Source organism: Silurus meridionalis, chromosome 16 (assembly GCF_014805685.1).
Source record: "Silurus meridionalis isolate SWU-2019-XX chromosome 16, ASM1480568v1, whole genome shotgun sequence".
Lineage (NCBI taxonomy): Eukaryota > Metazoa > Chordata > Actinopteri > Siluriformes > Siluridae > Silurus > Silurus meridionalis.
The window spans coordinates 7,491,477-7,512,835 of record NC_060899.1 but is presented as its reverse complement, the minus strand read 5'-3'; the positions used below and the strand labels follow the sequence as shown (position 1 = coordinate 7,512,835).

Here is a 21,359-nt window from a genome sequence, read left to right as displayed (position 1 = left end):
AAGTGTAAACTCTAAAGTGCTGATGAGGAGGAAACTTCGAGAACTGGTATTGCACTCAGTTTCTCTTAACCTTACACATCTTCCCACTTCCTATCTACTATACTTTATGAATATGCTTCTACCACCTACATGCTGCATTTAAGATTTATTGCACTTTTGTCACAGCAGTGTTGCACTTCTGCAGCATGGCAAGAGTTAAACATGCTCCTCCTGTTGTTCGCGGTGCATTGTGGGACAGCAGGCGAATCACAATGGCGGCCAAACGAAATCAACTGAAACTTTTCTGTCTGAGTTTGATCCTCGTTACGATTCTTCCTCTTAAGACATTTACTGACGAAACGGACTTGTCGTGGGATGAAAATGGGTACATTATTTATTGTCCCTGTATGGGTAAGTGCCCATTTGTCCATGAAAAAGACACTTAAAGAAAGGTGTTTGTATTAACACAGGGATTATGCTCAGTTTTAACCTGAATTCGGTTGAATGAAACAGTGGTTTGTGGATGATGTGACCGCCAGAACGGTGCGATGCGTGTCTTTTTGGTCTGATCTCAGGTCGGTTTGGAAACCAGGCGGATCATTTACTCGGATCGTTGGCGTTTGCCAAGATGCTGAACCGGACTTTAGTGGTTCCGCCGTGGATTATTTACCGGCACCACGCGCCTCCTACACGAACGTAAGTGACATTACCTGGTGTCTTTCACTCACACAGCTCACAGGGGTTATTGTGCATGGGATTACTATTATATACCTGATATGACTTATCCTAAAAATGTGGACTATCTTAACTCCTTAAATAATAATAAAAAAAATCCTAAAGTTTATATTTTAACCAGTCATCTGAGTTTACTGTGTGAAGCCTGTACATTAAAGGCTGATCTCAAGAATGCCCATTTTTTCACTGTCATCTAGGTATTAGGGAAGTGGAAGCTCAGTAGTTAGTGCTCTGGGTTACTGATTGGTCCGTGCTTCAAGCCCCAGTATTGCCAAACTGCCACTCATGGGCCCTTAAGCAAGGCCCTTAAGCCTCTGTGCTCCAGGGGCGCTGCATCGTGTTCTAACTTCCTAACATCATTAGGATATGCGAAGAAAGAATTTCACTGTGATGTAATATACAATTGTCACGCAAAAAAACCTCTTCTTTCTTTCTCTCTTTCTCTCTCGCTCTCTCTCTCTCAAGGAATTGAATCCATATAAAGTTTACTAGCCTGTACTATAAATTGTTCATGTAAATGCTTAAATTAAAACCCAATTATACATGTGTCCAATGGAAAACCATCGGTTTGCTGTATTTTCAGTTTGCTTTCTGCTCCCCTGTAACAGGTGCATGTTCCCTACAGTGAATATTTTCAGCTGGAGCCACTAAAGCAGTACCACCGTGTGGTGAGTCTGGAGAACTTCATGGACCATATGGCTCCTACACACTGGCCACCGGGCCGGAGGGTTGCTTACTGCTTTGAGTCTGCTGTCCAGCGGAGTTCTGATAAGAAGAGCTGCCCTATGAAGGTGTGATGGGTTTTGGGCGGGGAAAGTATGTTATACAAGCCTAGGGTTGAATGTTGTTGCTTTATGCACATCTTTAGTAGCATTAGATGGTGATTTGAACGAAGAGTAGCTGCTTAAGGTGAAAGCTAGTATGTTGAAAAGTCCTTGAGTGAATCTTGGTTGTGTGATCCTATCTGTATCTTTGATAAAGAACAATGATATGGATTATTGCGCAATCTATGCCTAAATGCATTGATTAAAAATATTAGCTTTATGATGACTAATGTGGTCATTGATTAATATTACAACTTTTTGGCTAGATGTATTATAATTTTTTGAAAATGTCTCAGAACATGAAGGCACATCTTGCAGTATTGAAGATTTGAGATGTTTTATTTGGTTGTTGAATAGAAAATTGTTTGTAGTTGTAAAGTCCTGCCCTCTACTGGCTTGTTTGACTAATTACATTTTTCTGTATAGGACGGGAATCCATTTGGTCCATTCTGGGACCACATTGGAGTTGAATTTGACCGTTCTGTCCCATTTGTTGGCCTGTATTTCAGCTCCTACTATATTCCACATTGGATTAAAAGGTATGGACATGTTCAGGCTGACTTTCATGAATTTGTTGCACTACTTCAGCTACATTGAGTATTCACATAATAAATCCATTGCCTCAGGTTTCCCCCAGAGGAGCACCCAGTTCTGGCTCTTGCTGGAGCTCCAGCCCTGTTTCCTGTGATTGAGGAGCACTTGGGCCTGCAGCGCTATGTTGTGTGGAGTGAGATGATGGTGGAGGATGGGGAGAAACACATAAGCACACTGCTTCACAGACCTTATGTGGGAATCCATCTGCGCATTGGATCAGACTGGGTAAGAGTCAAGTACTTGTGTACCTAACTCCCTGGGAGCCTAAAGTTGCAATAATTCTATATTTGTTTCTCACATTCCTAAATGTCAAGAATTTACATTTTGCTGTATACCTGTGAATATGCAGAATAGTTAATCAGATTAGTGATAAAAAATCTATTTTTATTTTTTTTTATCTTGCATTTGTCTCTTGTCTTTTCCATTCCATGTAATACTCTCTCGGTATAGACCCCTTACTGACATCGATATTTTTAGTAAGTGAACCGTTTCACCTTATTTTGTTCACGAACAAGCTCTGTTTCATGTGTGTTGAAAAATAAAATGCGTTCACTGTATAAAATACCAATCTAAGATTTTAGAAAATATCTGACCAAATAGGTTTCAAACAAATTCCCAACTCGCATGGGCTTTAAATGGTCGACTTTTGCTTTGTTGCTTTCTAGTGTTAATATAGGACGAGGGTGAAAGTAGACACATTCTAGACTTCACCACCAGCGCATTCACGTTTTCTTTATTTCCTCACTACCTCTAGCAAAATGCCTGCAAGATGCTGCAGTCCGGCGATGCAGGTCCCCACTTTATGGCCTCACCTCAGTGTGTGGGTTATGACAGACAAACAGCGGTGCCACTCACCATGACCATGTGTCTGCCTGACCTAAAGGAAATCCTGCGTGCCGTCAAGCTCTGGGTGAAAAATATCAAAGCTCGGTCTGTCTACATTGCCACTGATTCAGAGTCTCACAGCTCTGATATTGAGAAAGTCTTCAAAGGAAAGGTGAACTGATGCCCAATCAAGCTTACTAGCCTATGAAGTAAAGAAAACATTATTTGCTGTGTTAGGTGATGGGTTGATAATTGCCATTCTGAATTCTCATGTTATCATAAATCTCCTGCAAAGAATGAACTTGACAAAGCATACAATTACAGAAAGAATTTTAAAACCATATGTAATTCACTAGTCCTCTGATGTCCATTTGTAGTTTAATAATGTTACAGAACGTCAAACACGTTCGTTTATTTTATTAGTTATGTAAATGCAGCTTCGAGCAGTTGTTACCTGACCAGCCTCTTTTTATTTTCTCTTGTCTGAAGTTACTAAGCAGATTGATGTTATTGAGAAATCACAATGAATGACTTCCCAGTATTGGAAAAGCAGCATATTTAAGCATTTACTTTAATTAAATGCTTCACAATATCTAATCGTTTTCATTGAATTAACAAATTTTGTTGATTAATGTAGAATGAGACTGAGTTTTTATCCTGTTTAAAACCTAATTTATGCTTTTATTTTTCAGGTAAAGGTGGTCAATGTAAAACCAGATGTGGCTCAGCTTGATTTGTACATTTTGGGCCAAGCTGACCACTTTATTGGCAACTGTGTCTCGTCCTTCTCAGCCTTTGTTAAGCGGGAAAGAGATATCCACGGCAAGTCGTCCTCCTTCTTTGGCATGGACTACCCTGTGAAAAAGAAAAGAAAAGATGAACTTTAGAAACTGTTTTGCACTGAACTGTTTACAAATGTGAAAGCTGACTTTTCTGTGTGATCTCAGGTGAATAGTTTAAAGAAGACTGCGGCGCAGAATGGATTTTAGTGTAGAAGTCACATGTTTCCGTCAATTCTATACTGAAGTGATTTTCAGATTAGAACATTCCATGTTTACCTGTATTGAAAAACAGTACACATATATAGTATTCACAGGATAATGCCTTTCATGCTAATGTCATCTTGTCATAATATCATAAACATGAAAATTCAACAGTATATATAGCTTTAGAAGCTAGCTGACATGCTGTGTGTAATAGTTGTCTTATTGGAAAGCGATCCCCCTTAAGGGGCAGTAAATGATCCTCTAGATGCTAATTATAGTGAAGTGAGGAACCCAAATTAGTCACTTGGTTTGTGCTTAATAACAAACCTGCACACTACAAGGAAGGGATGCAAGGGTTGTAATTATATAATTGAGTTGTATAAGGTAGATGAATGTTTTTTGTAAAGAGAATAAATTCTACTTTTAATTTGAACATGTGCATACAAGCCTTTCTTTTTCTTTTTTTAATGGGGAAAAAAATCATGGTGCTTAAAAGGTTACATCATGCATGTTTACGTTTATAAAAACAAGTGTACATGTAAAGTGTAAATGTCTCTGTCAGGTTGGAGCATCTATACATCATCTCTCTGTCAGTGTGGGTTTCCTTTGGGTTCTACAGTTTCCTCCCACATCTGAAAAATATACTAGAAGCTGGTTTGGCTACACTAAATTCTACTAGAATGTGTGTACACATGCTGCTCTGCAATGGACTGATGTCCCATTCAGTCCTTGAAAAAGAATGAATGAAAAACTCTATTCAACATTACCAACCTGTTATAATTTGTGATTGAATATCTCAAATACCTCCAGCTTTTAATGCTTTGTGTTATGCCTGTTACATTGTATTTATTACATGAGCTTACATACATAGGAGCCTCTTTACTCCTTCCCTCCAGCTTGTGATTGAATCGTGATTAGAATTCTGCTTATTTTTGTGATTCTAATTATTAGCCTTATATTCTGCATTTGTGGTCGACTGACTACAAATCCAAGATCCGTAGGTGCTTTTTAAAACTATTATTTCATATTTTCACACGTTTGTTTTTATAATAACCTTTACTCTTCTGGAAGATGTTCCATTACATTTTTAAGTGAGGCTTTGTGTTCGTTCAGACACAAGGATGTTAGTAAAGTCAAATAATGTTGGAGGGTAAAGGAGGCATGGGGTGCAGTCAGCTTTCCAATTCTTCCCAAATGTGTTCAATAAGGTTGTGGTCAGAGCTCTGTATCAAGTCCACTCCACTTCACTCCATCCCATGGCAACCATATCTTCATGGACCTTACTTTGTTCACCAGGGCCCGGTTTTTCAAAAGGTTTAATCCGGATAAAATTGATCCGGATTTAGTAATCCTTTTTTTGCGATCCGTGATCACGTAATCCATCTTACTTCTTGAGCCAGTTTTTCAAAGCAACATCGGATTGGATCAATCTGATTCGGATAGGAACTTTTCAGGATCACCAAATCTGGATAACCAGTGCTCAAACAGGATAGGAAATCACAATGTAGAACTAAAGAAATATAAAGAGCAACAAGTAGAATAGCCAGTGTGGGGTCAGTATAAGTTTATTATTATTTGAAATGAAAACACACATTTAAAAGAAACTAAACACAAGAAAAACCCCACCCCATCCTCTTCCAGCAGTCCGCTCATCTGAGACCTACAACACAAACACTGTACATTGAGAATATTTATAACAAGTTTCAAATATAGATGTATTGAATTTAAAAAAAGACTTAATGTCAAATACTCCACAATAATTTCAGACTTCCTCATCTGATGTGGAGAGACCAGCTTGTCTGAGCGTAGCCTTTAGGAGGCGGATCTCAAGTCTGGCCTTGGTTTGCTGCAGTTTGGTCAGAGTCAGTTGTTCCTCTGCCAGATGAAGCTGTGCTTCCTCAGGAACAGCTGATTTTTGGCTTTTGGCTTTTTGGCTTCAGCATGGTCCTTTGTTGCCCTGGCCTTAAGATTCTTCCACCGCAATTTGATTTGGTCTGTGGTCCTCCTCTGGCCAGACCCTATGGCATTCACATTTTCTGTGATTAAAATCCAAACATAATTTCTCTTTTTGTTGGTATCCTTAGCAAAATTAAAACTTCCCACTATTGTTCCAAAATGGCACTGAACACCCTCTAGTAGTGCACTGGTTTCAGCAGCAGTGAAGTTACAGCTTCTAGAGTCCATGGTTCCGTTGCTTTACTATAGTGAACATTGTTCATCAATTATAGGCCTTGGGTCCAATTGCCTCAATTGAACACAAGCCAAAACTAATCAGTTGTAATAGGTGTGTCTGAAAAGACCAACTACACAGCCATATGAATCAGCCTTTCTCAGAGGATTCACAGAGAGACAGTGAAATGGCAGGTGTTGTCCACCGCCACCACCACTTTGCCAGGAGAGGATACCGTCAAAGGGTGTATGTTGAACATACCAAGCCACCTGGAGCAATACACCACTGAGGAGCTGTATGTCCGGTTTTGCTTTGGGAAGGCTGATATAGAGTACCTTGTCAACCTTCTCAGGCCAAAACTTCAACACAGAACCCAAAGGAGTCACGGTCTGTCTGTGGAAGACCAGATCCTCATTGCTCTCCGAATTTATGCATGTGGGACTTTCTATCAGGTTGTTGTGACTATATAGGAGTGGTGAAATCAGCTGTGTGTGATGTGGTGAGAGATGTGTCAATCGCACTGGCCAGCCTGGTCAATGAATTTGTTTCTTTTCCAAAGGACAACCAGATTGCCCAGGCCAAGCGCAGCTTTTTTCTTTTGGGGAATATGCCCAATACTATTGGAGCAATCGACTGCACACATGTGCATATACAAGCACCTCGTGAGAATGAATGGGAGTTTATAAACAGAAAGGGGAGGCACAGCATCAATGTCCAACTTGTGTGTGATGCTGACCTCATCATCACCAACTGCGTTGTCAAGTGGCCTGGGTCTGTCCATGATGCACGCATCCTGAGGGAGAGCGCTCTATATATAGACCTCCAAACCAACCGACCGGATGGCATAATATTAGGAGACAGTGCCTACCCACTCCTACCATGGCTGATGACTCCTTTTCTAACAGCAAATACACCGGCGCAGGCACGCTTCAACACTGCTCATTGCAGAGCAAGATGTGCAATTGAGCGTTTAAATGGAGTTCTTAAGAGGCGCTTTGCATGCCTTAACTACCTGAGAGCGGAACCACAGAAAGCATGCAACATAACCCTTGCCTGTATTGTCCTGCACAACATCGCTACTAAGCGCAGTGTCCCTCTCTGTGCTGACAATAATGCACCTGAGCCCCTTGGAGACCCTAACCAACCTCCTGCATTCTGCCAGAACGAGCAAACAGAATGTGCAACAAGGGACGCAATAGTTAGACACTATTTCTGATTTGGAATTGTTTTGGATTTCAAAAATCAGTGATTGCCATTCTTTGCATTTTTGGGGTTATTCTGTAATCATTGCATGCATCACTAATAAATATTCTAAAAACAAAAATATTTTCGATTGTGATGAATATACAGTATATATATCAATTAGTGACAGAATAAAATTTATTGTTTTTGTCAATTTTGACAGCTGTTTGGGGGATTATTGTATGAGGCCAAACTTTTTCTACTTTGCTGTAGGCCTATACTGAAAGGCTGAATACGTTAAAGCCTACCTAATCACTGTAGCCTGACGGATGAACAAATAAAATTAAAACCTTATGAATAAATAGGATATCTTGTAAGATACTGCATGATCCAAATATAGTATTATTTGATACATTTTTAAAGTTTTCATTACATTTTGGGCATGGAATCCACGCTGAATCCACCTTTTGATGGGATCAGTTTAATCCAGATTTTTTGGATCAAAGTGATCCAAATCCTACAAAAAAGTTCTGAAAAACCCAAACTAAAGGTTTGATCCGGATCAAAACCAAGATTGGATTACATGATCTAATCCGATTATGTAATCCGTTTTTTCTTCTGAAAAACCCATTTTCAAGATTTGATCCAATCCGTTATCCAAAATCCTAGTGGATTACTTTTGAAAAACCGGGCCCAGGACATTGTCCTTCTGGAACAGGTTTAGTTCAAATTAAGGGAACGTGTAATGCTACCACATTCTAAAACATCCTATACAATTGTGTGCCTCCAACTTTGTGGTAACATTTGAGAAAATAACCACATATGGCTGAAATTCAAGTGTCCTAATAGTTTTATCTATATTTTGTATCTTATCACACATACTACTGACCCTTTCAGCCCTTAGACCTCTCATTTCCATTTTATGCCTGTGCTTATGTTTGCAAGGAACTAGATATGTGCCTTGAAATAAATAAGCATCTCTGTATTTGTAAGGTATTTGCCATTTTTACAACAATATTAACATTTTGCAAGAGTAAGAGCCAATGTTTGTGACCTATATATTGCAGCACAGTGAAATTCTTTCTTCACATATCCCATATTTTTAGGAAGCTGGGGTCAGAGCTCAGGGTCAACCATAATACAGTCTGTCTGGAGTAGAGAAAATTAGGGGGCTTCTTCAAGTGCCCAACAGTGCCAGCTCAGATTCTGACAAAAATTAGTAACCAAAAGGTTTGTATGGTAAAAAAAAATACAAATTCTGGTTAAAAAGTTGCCCGAACATTCCTGAGTTACAACTTATTTGGGTACATCGTCAAGAAAACAAGTTGGCTCTAAACATTCACCGAATGGAGCCGGCTCAAAGTTTCGATTCAAAAGACTGACTCAAGGAGTCGATTCAAAGAGCCGACTCATGAGCGATACACATTCTAATACAAACGCTGCAAAACACACACAGGGAGCATGAAAAAATGGCTGACGGGGAGAGGGACTGGGCATGCAGGTAACGTTAATTATTTGTGTATTAGCGTATTTTTGTTTTCGAAACACTGTGACAGCTACACGATAAGCTGCTGCTGTGTTTAACGGATGGGGCTAGCCCGGCTAAGTCCCACGGTCGTAAACTAGTGAGTGTTTGCCGTTGCTAGGCCGCTCCAAGGGGAGGTTGCCGGACGCTGGATCCTGATACATCTTCCAGTGGCTAACCAGATAGCGAGCTAGCATGTTAGTTACATACATTTGCCTACCCGTTATGTGATTGTTTTTGCTATTTCAAGAGGTGCACAGCTCGTCCGAGATTTATTAACGCTTTAAAGATAACAACAGCCCCGGTGAGTCTTGAACCATCAACTAGAAAAGGCTGCTCCAGCTAGCTAAACACGCTCATGGCAGCCTTTATGTTTAAATAACCTGTTTAGTTTAATATCGTTATCATTACCTAGAGAAAATGTTTTTTCTAGATAGATTTGATATAGTGTTTATCCAGCACTTTGTAAGAAAATGTAAATGTCTCCATGTTCATTAGCTGGTGGTGTTTGTCGTGTGGGTAGTTTGAAAAAAAGACTAGTAAAAATGCTCGACCTGAGCAATGTAGGATTTATTTACAATGAATATATAAACAATTATTTAAATATAATTTTGTTTTTTCTTTCATTAGGAGCTTTTTTTAAATTTTTTTAAATTTTTTTTAATTTTAGCCTTGTACAATCCTTTTCCTTAGCTTTCCCTGACTAAACACTACCAAGGATGTGGCCCCATGTGAAATGACTTAACATTTCAGAATAAAATATAATAAAATATCTTTGTTTGGATAATTACAGTGACATTCGGTTAGCAACTCTTAGGACTATAATAAAGCAAGAATTACAAGGAATACAAATACACACACTGTGCATTTTATTAGGACGACTGTACACCTGCTTCTTCATGCAATCATCAGCTAATAGCTTGGGTGTAAAATCTTTCCAGCCACTGACCATGGCATGATTGTTGATTTTATATAGGGTAGATTGTGTTTTTCCTTGTGATCTCCAGGGATTTTCACACACAACTGTCTCTCAAATTTATTATGAATTATACGATAAAGATCCAGTGTGCCCAGTTCTTGATTAGAGAGTTCTACAGAGAAACTGGCCAGATTGGATTGAGCTGGCACAAATTCTACATTAACTCCAATAACTTCTCTGTATTATTGCGTTGAGAAGAAAAGCATCTCAGAATGCACACCATGTTGTAACTCGAGGCAGCTGAGTTACAAAAGCGTGGAATTTTCAGCACGAACATGCACCTGAAAAGAATCTGCAGGAATCAGGATGGACCACAATCTTTAATATGTTATGAATATTTAAGATTGTTAACAACCACTAAGTATTAAGGATGTTTTAAGGGTGACCCTAATAAATTATAGCTTTTTTTTCTCTCAAAAGAATGAGAATAAAATTGCCATGAAATATGAATAATAGAATGGTCTAGGGCTGCTGCTATCGGTTATTTTAGTGATCGCGTATTCTAACGATTATTTCATCGATTAATCGGATAAAAAGTACTTTTTCTTTATTAAAGAGCAATACTAAATAAGAGAGAAAATAAGAGTGGTCTCTTAAAATGAGCAAATAATTTGTTTTTCTATTAGAATTTTTAGAAAACTAAACCCATTTAGTGCATTTAATAGCCATATAACATCAAAATACAATTGCGTTCAAAAAGTCCCTCTGCATCGAGTAAGTTATAAGAAACTATTCGTTTAATGAAACTCATAATTATTCTCTCTCGTTGTCTTGTCTCTGGAAAAGCTGCTTGAAATTTCCCATGCACCAAATCCGTGTATTTCTCTCCAGCTTTAAAAACGCGTTCCACTACCTGCTCTACATGCCCACTGCGATGGGACTTTATGATCGCTTTTTGAACTGTATATAAATAAAAATAGAAAAATTAATTTTACGTAACTTTAAAAACAGTAACGGCACTGTACTGTGTTTTCTTTGTTTTAGTTTGAAATTATCCCAAACTTTGGAAACTTTCTGCCGTATTCTTTGGCCTGAATCTCCTCGCCCTTCTCTGTATTCTCCCCGTTTCTCCATTTTTCGTTCTGCAGCGTGTGTTTACCTGTCCAGAGCGCTCCAGAGTTTAGCGGGCGGTGCGACCGTAATATTGGTCCGTGAAAAACGCATTGCTCCACGTTTAGATAAATGGACTAAACGAAGCACCTTGGCTTAATGAAATTTTGTAATCGAATTACTCGAAGGAATCGTTATAGCCCTAGAATGGTATTTAGTGATTTCCTTGAAATATTATTTATATGAAATTAACCTAAATCAAGCCATATCATCTTTGTATGGAATATTTGAAAGGGTATTCGTTTTTGTGAGGAAGTGACAACTTTGGTCCTAGGGAGTTTCTGGTTAGCTAATGAGGACGTCCAAGGCAGGAGACAGCTTATACGTGTTGATTGTCACACATCATTGCACTACTTATATACACAATTATAAATTTTATGATAAAAAATGTCCAAAATTAAAACTACGACCATGTAGTTCATGCTCTTTCAGGTATGAAATGAAAGTGTATTTTTACGCTTCACCACTAGAGGCAGACATACAATTTATCAAATAATTGACATCACAGTGCACCGTTCTCCATCAAGAGTATAAAAGGCCAGAACACTGAGCAGCAGTCGTCTTCAGCGCTGGTCACTCGTCACACGCAACCTACCGAACAGTAGCTAGCAACTGACAGCAAGAATCACACACGATCAATTCTAAACTCAGTAAAGTTGAAGTGTTCTGAATCCTGTACCGTGTTTTTACTGACACGCTGGGGCGAGTACAATCTCCTGATCAGCGGACACCAGATAGTGAAATCCCTAACAATTGGTCCTTCGAGCTTTCTGGATTGGATTGCAGCTGTGAAGGCTAAATACTGACCAGCAGCTCGAGGTTATCTACTGTTATCTAAAACCAACAACACGTGACAATTAGAATTTCATATGAATGACACAAAAACACAGCCAGCACTGAATTGCACACACCTTCTTGTTTACTTGTGACCACACACACAGGCCAAATGGAGCATTCAAACCCTCTCACACACTGTTCCACCACAACATTTCACATGAAATAATTTTGTATGCAATAAGTTATGGTGCAACACGATTCATTTTGTAACGCACATGGTGTTACATGCTAGCTTCACTGTTCTTACCTCGCATGTGAGTTGGTGGGTTCTTGAATTTGTTAACCACTGTAGTTAGGACACCGACAAGGAGCTCGGGATATCACAACAACTGGTTTATTGAACGTCGGGAGGCGAAACTTGTACATTAGCCACAGCAGATTAAACATTGTATATGAAATAAGATTAACAAACAAAAAACTGCAACCCCCCCCAAAAAAAACACTACCTCCATTTGTCTTATGGGTTAAAATTTGTTGATCTCACTACAAAAAACATTTCATAATCAAAAAGGGTCATTTTGTTCATGTTTCTTGAATATTGCTGAACTGTGCATTGTACTATCAGGTCATTCTCTAAGTAGGCCATGAGTGCAGAATGATGGCAGAGAAAAAGGAATAGATTCCCTTCTAACATGGTATTTTTAGAGTTGCTCTGGATAAGGGTGTCTAAATTACCAAATTTAGTAAATGTAAATGGTTCCGAACAGATTTTCAGTATTTATGGTTCATTTTTGAGTATTTGGCAACAGCGATCTTTAAAATTCAGCTTACAGTTGTGTTTGTATAGTCTGCTGCTTTCCAGGTTACAGCAGAACTAGTTTGAAGGGACATTATTTGACACTAGTATTCTGTTCTCATTGCAGGTTTTGATGCTGGCCGTGCCATCACTGTGACTTAATATTGCACGCAGTCAATTTGATGTCACAGAGTGTAGCAAGTTGGCAGTAGGAGCAATCATGTCCAGAAGCAAGAGCTCAGAGTCTGTGAAGGTTGTGGTGCGGTGTCGACCCATGAATGACAAAGAGCGTGCTGCAAACTTTGAAAGGGTGGTCTCCATAGATGTAAAGCTTGGCCAGATTATAGTGCGTAATCCGAGAAGCGGGTACACCCATGAACACCCCAAGGTTTTCACTTTCGACTCTGTGTATGACTGGAACTCGAAGCAGGTTGACCTCTATGATGAGACGTTCAGGCCATTGGTGGATTCAGTATTGCTGGGCTTTAATGGTACTATCTTTGCTTATGGACAGACAGGTACAGGAAAAACGTTCACAATGGAAGGGGTGCGCAATGATCCAGAAAAAAGAGGAGTCATTCCCAACTCTTTTGAGCACATTTTCACACACATATCCAGATCACAGAACCAGCAGTATCTGGTCAGGGCATCCTACCTGGAGATCTACCAGGAGGAGATCAGGGATCTGTTAGCCAAGGACCAGTCTCGTCGCTTGGAGCTGAAGGAGAGACCTGATACAGGTGTTTATGTCAAAGACCTTTCTTCATTTGTCACCAAGAGTGTCTGGGAGATTGAGCATGTTATGAATGTTGGAAACCAGAACCGTTCGGTTGGCTCAACTAACATGAATGAGCATAGTTCCCGTTCCCATGCCATATTTGTTATCACTATCGAGTGCAGTGAGTTGGGTCCAGATGAAGAAAACCACATCCGTGTTGGAAAACTTAATTTGGTTGACCTGGCAGGAAGTGAAAGGCAGACAAAAACAGGTGCGCAAGGAGAACGACTGAAAGAGGCCACCAAAATCAACCTCTCCCTGTCCGCTTTAGGTAACGTGATTTCTGCTTTAGTGGATGGCAAAAGCACTCACATTCCATACCGAGATTCCAAGCTCACACGTCTGCTTCAGGACTCACTGGGAGGTAATGCGCGAACTGTCATGGTGGCCAACATTGGTCCAGCTTCCTACAATGTAGAGGAGACCCTTACAACACTGCGCTACTCAAACCGTGCCAAAAACATCAAGAACAAACCTCGCATCAATGAAGACCCCAAAGATGCCCTTCTACGGGAGTTTCAGGAGGAAATCGCTCGTCTGAAGCAGCAGTTGGAGAAAAGATCTGGGGAGAAGAAGAAGAAAAGGCGGAAGAGGCGGGTTGGGGAGGGTGGAGATGAACTGGATGATGATGTGGAAGATGACGAGGAAGACGATGATTATGAGGTACAGGTAGATGGGGATAAGAACATAGCTGATTATTGGCGGGAGCAGCAGGAGAAGCTAGAGAAGGAGAAGAATGCCATTCTGGAGGACCACAGCCTGGTGGCAGAGGAGAAGCAGAGACTGCTCATGGAGAAAGAGAAAAAGATGGATGATCTACATCGGGAAAAGGAGGCATCAGAGATGCTGGCAGCTAAAGTCAAGGTAACTTGATAAATGCCAGCCATGTCCATAATCTTACTTCTCAGCGTTGATTTGGCAGAAACCACGATTATTATTTAGGCTGTAATATTTTTCAAAACTCTTTTGCTTTAACCCTAAGGCTATGGAGAGCAAGCTGTTGGTTGGAGGGAAGAACATTGTTGACCACACTAATGAGCAACAGAGAATTCTGGCGCAGAAAAGGCAGGAAATTGCTGAACAGGTAAAGCTACCAGAAACAATTACCATGTGACAATGCATCATGATTTTGAATAAACATCATTATTAATTATAATATATGTATCATTACAACATATTGGATTTTTTTTTTTCCACCCATTCTTTTATTTATTTGTTTTTGTGTTTGCTCCTGTGTGTGTGTGTGAGTAGAAAAGGCGTGAAAGGGAGATGCAGCAAGAGGTGGAGTGTCGTGATGAAGAAACTCTGGAGCTGAAGGAAACATACAGCTCATTGCAACAGGAAGTTGATATTAAGACCAAGAAACTGAAAAAGGTACAGCAACATGTAATTGTTTTCAGTCCATTGGTCTTCAAATCAACTTAAACATTTTCTGCTACGCAGCTGCTGTTTAACAGTGCAGTGGGAGATGGGAGAGGTGTGAGCCCCCTGCTGGGCAAACAATTCACATCTCGCCACAATAACACGTACGGAAATAAAATGGACAACTAAAGCTTTTTTTTAATTTTTTTTTATTTTTTGGTAGTCAAACACAGTATACATCTGCCACAACGAAATTATAACATGAAAACCTAGTAGGCTAGGCAAAGAAAGAAATGCTGCCTATTCTTTGTGTTTAATTTTATGAGTCATTAACCACTACTGTGGCATGTGACAACGACTTCTTTCAGCTGCTCCAATTAGGGGTCACCACAGCGGATCATCCGTCTCCATACTACTCTGTCCTCTACATATGCCTCTTTCAAACCAACTACCTGCATGTCTTTCCTCACCACATCCATAAACCTTCTTCTTGCCCTTCCTCTTTTCCTCCTTCCTAGCGTCTCCATCCTCAGCATTCTTCTACTGATATACCCCATGTCTCTACCCTGCACATGTCCAAACCATCTCACTCGGTCCTACTGAGGCATGTGACTAATCACTAATAAATTTAATGCTTAACACTGGTATCTTGGGTAAAAACAGTTCAATATGGATTGGCAGCTCCACATGTGAATTAATATGTACAACATGATCAGGTTCCCTATTCAGTTACATTCGCTGGAAGGGGCACATGTGTTTGCTATGAAACTGACACTATAGTTCTTCTGGTACTGGTAAAAGTGTATTAGGCACAGCAGTTTGCTGAAACACAGTTGACCCGGTGCCAGACAAACTGCCGTAACAGTAAAGCATTAGAATCACAGCTGTGCTGAGAATGATCCATCCTGCAAATAATATATAGTTTCCCCCTTTCCAGAGATGAATGGGGATTGCATGGTGCCAGGAAAATAATGTATATAGCAACAGACAGCAATTACACTTAGAACCGAGCACCTAGACAACATGATGCACATTGTATCGAGCTTAGTGCATATTGGATTGGTGCTGCATTTGCCATAAAAGCCTTCACAAAATGTTGATGATGGCAATTTAATTCTGCAAGTATGAATATTATTATTAGCACGAATTTGTTCGAGATTGCATCCGCTTGATTAGTTGCTGCAGGTTGAACTGTTATTGAGCATCAGATTAGACAGTATTAATTACGCGAGTGCATGTTTTTAGGTTAAACCGAAAGTATTCTAATTTTTCAGGCCATTTGTCCTTAGAAACTCCCGCTTCCTCTTTCATGTCCATTCATGACCATACCAGAACAACCGATTATTCTCTGTAAGAATGCATATATTCTTGTATTGATGTACATTTCCTCAACCAGCTCTTTGCCAAGCTACAAGCAGTGAAGGCAGAGATCCATGATGTCCAGGAGGAACATATTAAAGAGAGACAAGAACTGGAACAGACACAAAACGAATTGACCAGAGAACTCAAGCTGAAGTAGGAAAGCTTTCACATCTCTTTTCTATTTTTCTATACTGATGTAAACAGTTTCATTTGTTTCGCTGTTTAATGGTTTGTCTATTGTGTACAGATTTTGTGTCACAGTTCCAATATTTGCAACACCTAGCATTTTTCTCTTTTTAGATTCCCCCAAAAGTTTTTTTTTTTTTTTTAAGTGAATCTGTGCATTTACAAGCGTTGGCTTGCATTGTTTTTTTTTTTTTTTGCATCATGGACCAGTTTCATACACTAACAATTTTTCCATGGACCCTGTCAATGGCATAACTAAAAACAATAACATGCATATCATATTAAAATGAAAACTCGACTCACCATAATGCAGAATTAGAGGGCGCTGAATTTATCGACGCATAGAATAATTTTAACACCCTGCAGACCACTAAGTTGGAAATAAAATAAAAATAAGTGTTTATTTTTTTCAGTGTGGCCTGGTGCCAAATAATACATGGTCTTTTACTGGTTCCCAGCTTAGTGGTTGGGGACCCATGACTTAGACAATGCTGTGAAGGTGATTGTTTGGAATTATGAGGTCTTTCTTTTTATTATTAAAAACTCAGTGCTGCTTTGTTGTTATTGTGGGTTGTTATTTTGTCATTATTTTAAATCTGGCCTGAAGATTTCTGTTCATTAACCGTAAGATTTGCTTGTTCCTCTTGCTGAAAGCTTAAGTTGAAATGTTTGCCTTTGGTTTGTTTATACCAGACATTTGATCATCGAGAACTTCATTCCTTTGGAGGAGAAGAATAAGATCGTTTTGAGGGCCACCTTTGATGAGGAGGATGACACCTGGAAAATGAAACCCATTACACGTGTTCAAGAGTATGTAATTATGTGTATGTGCAAACGAGCACAGCTGTTGTAGGACAATTCTTTAGATGATTGCAATGTACTGTGCACGTTTATCTACAAGAGTGTTGCTTGTACTCTCAATTTAAATTAAATTTCAGCTTTACTTGTGTGTTTACACCCATCAGGCATAACATTATGACCACCTGCCTAATATTGTGTTGGTCCCATCTTTGGACTCTACCATACCCCTGAAGGTGTGCTGTGGTATCTGTCACCAAGATGTTAGCAGCAGATCCTTTACAAGTCCTGTAAGTAGCGAGGTGGGGCCTCCATGGATCAGACTTTTGTCCAGCACTTCCCACAGATGCTCGTTTGGATTGAGATCTGGGGAATTTGGAGGCCAATCAGCACCTCAAACTCCTTGTTGTGTTCCTCAATCCATTCCTGAACCATTTTGGCTTTGTGGCATGGTGCATCCTGGCTGGTCTGTGGCTACGCAGCCCCATACGCACTTTCTAACAGAACCAGCAGTAACTTCTTCAGCAATTTGAGCTACAGCAGCTCGTCTGTTGGATCGGGACCTCCTTCGCTCCCCACATGCATCAGTATGCCTTGGCCGCCCTGACCCTGTCGCTGCTTCACCACTCTTTCTTCTTTGGACCACTTTTGATTGATACTAACTGCTGCAGACCGGGAACAGCCCCCAAGAGCTGCAGTTATTGGAGGTGCCGTGACCCTGTCGTATAGCCATCACAATTTAGCCCTTGTCAAACTCACTCAAATCCTTACGCTTGCATATTTCTCCTTCTAACACATCAGCTTTGAGGACAAAATGTTCACTTGCTGCCTAATATATGCCCAGTAGTGCCATGATGGAGATGATCAGTGTTATCTACTTCATCTGTCAGTGGTCATAATGTTCTATCTGATTGGTGTATAGGAGTTTGAAAATAACAAATCTATATATAATAACATTACGAATATTAGCAGTTGTCAGTGTAATTCTATTTAAAAAGCACATTAATTGCACAAACAAGCCCCCCCCCTCTCACCCTGCTCTCTATTGTTCAGTGCTCAGCAGATGATGACAAGGCCAGTGTCTGCGGTGGGATACAGGAGGCCGCTGAGTCAACATGCCATGGCCATGATGCACACAGATCCCAGATACAGGGTGAGTCTACACCAGGATAGAACACATTAATAGTGTTAGCATAATAACAGTAATAACAGGAAGAAATTAACTTTAGTTGATGGAGGCCTCGCTTTGTTAAAGCAAACAAATAAATAAATAAACGGCTCTGTAACTTCCAACTTATTGCGCCACTTTATATCACAGGCCGATAATATCCTGATGCTGAGGCTTGACTACTTTACACGCACCACTAAAGAGTACGAGGAACCCATGATCGCACCAAAAGTGGCTGCAGCTTTAGAAGACGCACTGAGGGAGGAGGATGACATCCAAGTAGATGCTTCAGCCTTGGCCCATGCTGGATTTAACAAGAAACCAAAACCAAGGTGAGAACCCTTAACTGTCTCTTCATTGTTTAAGTTTATCTGAAATTGCGACGTTCATGCAGTGTAGCTGCTACTTTGTAGTCCTGTCTGAAGCAGTGCATCGATTCTCAGTGTGATGATTTAGTTCAAGCAGGTGGAACTGCTACTCACTGCCACTAGAGGGCAGCCGCACTCGTTTTTGCTTTAACTCTCACTGGTTGTTAGGTTGTCCCTCAGATTTATGATCTAAAATCTGAAAGTGCCATATCTAGATATCTCTTAATTTCCCAATTCAAATTCTATAATGCACAATAACAGTGCGTCTTGGCTTTCAGAGGAAACAAATGCGCTGTTGGATGATGACACGTGATGTAAAGAGCAACAACCATTTCATAATAAACAGTGGAGAAGCATGTTCATACAAAAGCATTTATTCAGAGCACTAATTAGAATTATCTTAGGTGCACCGATCAGATTTATAAAAAGCTGAATTGAATTTTCAAACAATGGAATATTGGAGATTTTAAGACCAGAATCCATGATAAAGATAAAAGCTCTAGCAAAGAATGCAAACAGTGTAAACAATGGCACAGACTTAATGTAGACTGCATCATTATTTATTCATGTGGATACACTGTGTGTGTGTATACACTCACCCAAAACATTAACAGGAATACCTATATGCATGCAATTAGCTATCATCATGCAATTATCTAATCAGCAATCGTGTGGAGAATGTACTTAAACCAGCCAGTCTGATGCCAACTACAATGGCACAGTTCAATTCAGAGATATCCTTTCCCCATGTTTGATGTGAGCGTTCACTGAAGCTCTCGACGTGTATCTGCATGATTTGATGCACTGCACTGCTGCCACATGATTGGCTGGTTGGGTATCTTCATTAATAAGTAGATGTACATGTGTTCCTGTGTGTAGTTACTTTTTATTTTACATAATGTATTTTAATCCTTTCTCTTTTTTATTTCTCTCCTGCCCCGATCCCTTCTTTTCCAGCCGTCCCAAAACAGGCAAGAAGGCGAGCACCCCTACGTCAGCTCAAAGCCCATCCAGCTCAGGATCTCCACTTTACCCACAGTCTCGTGGCCTTGTGCCCAAATAACACTTCTAAATCCTTACTCCTTCACCAGATTCTTTAGCCCTGTAGACACGCCTTGCGCTATTTGACCCTGCTCTGTAACAACAATCTGAAGGTTGCTTTTAATAAAATGTCCAGGTTACGAAATGTATACTTTTAAAATGTATACATTAAATGAGAAGGCTGATCATGATATGACTTCTCATCACCAAAAAAAAAAAAAAAAAGCAAGAAATAACATTTTTCTAAATGCTGCTTGCTGGTTTAAAACAATTAAAAGTGCAATCACAAATGGAATTATAATTTTTTTGTTACATTGGTGTTTAGAATTGTGTTGCTGTTTTATTTAAGATGTGAAAAAAAAAAAAGAGTAAAATCCTACATCCTCTTTCTGTTCTTATCGCGCATTGGCACAAGTTGGACCACAGTTGGCAAGAACTCCATAGTATGTACATATGTTGTATTTAGGTAGGTAGGTTTTCTTTTTTCTTTTTTTTCTTTTTCTTTTTTTGTAGGTTTAACAAATTGGAAAGGTCACTTGAGGATTTCAGTGGGTGGGAGTGAGCAAATATGTGCTGTAGTGTTATCTACTGTGTAAAAGAGAGAAAAAGAGCACACTACATCCCAGGTCCAGTTGCTAGCAGCACCTGCATCCTTCCTCTCATTCCTTTAATGGGAACCAAGTATGCGAGGAGAGGGGAAGGGTCAGGGAGTGGGTCTGGATTGGACTGATGTTCATTAGAGCTGTAATGCTGTTCTATTCGGGTCACCCAAGTTGGAAGGATTGGAGTGGGGAACACAGCAGGCCAACACACAGTGAATAATCAGGGTTCCAAGGTGCCTTACCTTCTCTTTTTACATAAACAACAAAAGAAGAGACTTTTGATTTTCACTTACACAGTTTAAATCTAAAGTCAAGCACCAGTTCAGTGAAGCAACAATGGAGTGCAAGTTTGTACCGCCACGGTTGTTTTGAAATATCACTGTGCTTTCCACTCCAGGGCATCTGATGGTACGTGACTTCATTTTGCCTTGCAAAAACCCCTGTTTATAGATCATTTAAAACGCATTCTCTGCGTTCTCAGCATCCGCATCTCAGTATTATGTGATGCTGGGAGAATAGAGGGAAAAAAAAAAAACCCACCACAAATACCACTGCAATATGCTCCTTACCCCACCCTCTGCCTTATCAATAAGGGTGACACCACTGCTTGCTGCTACTGTAGGGTTTTAAAACCCATTTATAAAGTGTGTACTTATATATGTAGAAATGTCAGTACATCATTTTCTTCTATACTGTTGAACTAAAATGGCAACAAAAAAAAGATGAATAATCATATAGCGACATTTAAAAACGCTAATCTATCGTACTGAACCTGTCTGTTTTATATTCAAGCAGCTATAGATCCCTTTTTGTGTTTCTTTGGCATAGAATGTAATGTTAATCTTTCAATTTTTAGCATTATTTAATGTTGTGTACATTTATATTTTTGCATTAAGGATTTTAAGAGGCTATTTCATGTTGTCTTGTTCACGTGATGTCTTCTGAATGAACGTCTTGATGCATCTTCACTTGTGGCAGTGTTTAGCTTCTTCCCAACATTGTGTTGTTTTGTTGATTCCAAACACGATTAACAGGAAAGCCGTTTCGCCAAACCAAATAGGAAATAAAGACTTTTTGTTTTAGTTTTTTTGTTTTTTTAAGAAAAAAAAAGCACTAATGAAAATGCACATCCTTTATCTCGTGTAATTCATCCAGTAATATAAATCCAAATCTGAACCAGAACCCAGCTTTGTCTTCCTTTTTTTTTAGACT

At 39.7% G+C, this 21,359-nt stretch overlaps 3 protein-coding genes across 5 annotated transcripts; all 3 read left to right on the top strand.

Annotated features, from left to right (window-relative positions):
- The first annotated feature begins 217 nt into the window (after positions 1–217).
- Positions 218–4,376, top strand: pofut1 (protein O-fucosyltransferase 1). Its single transcript, XM_046868946.1, is given in 7 exon segments — positions 218–390; positions 555–679; positions 1,323–1,505; positions 1,965–2,077; positions 2,165–2,357; positions 2,887–3,129; positions 3,650–4,376. Coding segments are annotated over 7 exon segments (1,191 nt in total). The 5' UTR covers positions 218–251; the 3' UTR covers positions 3,845–4,376.
- Positions 4,377–6,300: 1,924 nt separating this feature from the next.
- LOC124399233 (putative nuclease HARBI1) lies at positions 6,301–7,437 on the top strand. The gene is given in 3 exon segments (XM_046870049.1): positions 6,301–6,381; positions 6,383–6,569; positions 6,572–7,437. Coding segments are annotated over 3 exon segments (1,026 nt in total). The 3' UTR covers positions 7,330–7,437.
- A 1,246-nt stretch (positions 7,438–8,683) lies between these two features.
- On the top strand, positions 8,684–21,329 carry kif3b (kinesin family member 3B). 3 transcript variants are annotated; one of them, XM_046869964.1, is made up of 9 exons: positions 8,684–8,796; positions 12,610–14,124; positions 14,243–14,344; positions 14,512–14,634; positions 16,019–16,137; positions 16,864–16,980; positions 18,022–18,121; positions 18,287–18,468; positions 19,462–21,329. In XM_046869964.1, the coding sequence occupies exons 2-9, from the start codon at positions 12,703–12,705 to the stop codon at positions 19,565–19,567; spliced, it is 2,271 nt and encodes a 756-aa protein (XP_046725920.1). In that variant the 5' UTR covers positions 8,684–8,796; positions 12,610–12,702; the 3' UTR covers positions 19,568–21,329. The 3 variants fall into 3 exon arrangements, with proteins under 3 accessions (XP_046725920.1, XP_046725919.1, XP_046725921.1); XM_046869963.1 differs by lacking the exon at positions 8,684–8,796 and adding an exon at positions 8,917–9,124; XM_046869965.1 differs by lacking the exon at positions 8,684–8,796 and adding an exon at positions 11,537–11,728.
- The last annotated feature ends 30 nt before the right edge of the window (positions 21,330–21,359 follow it).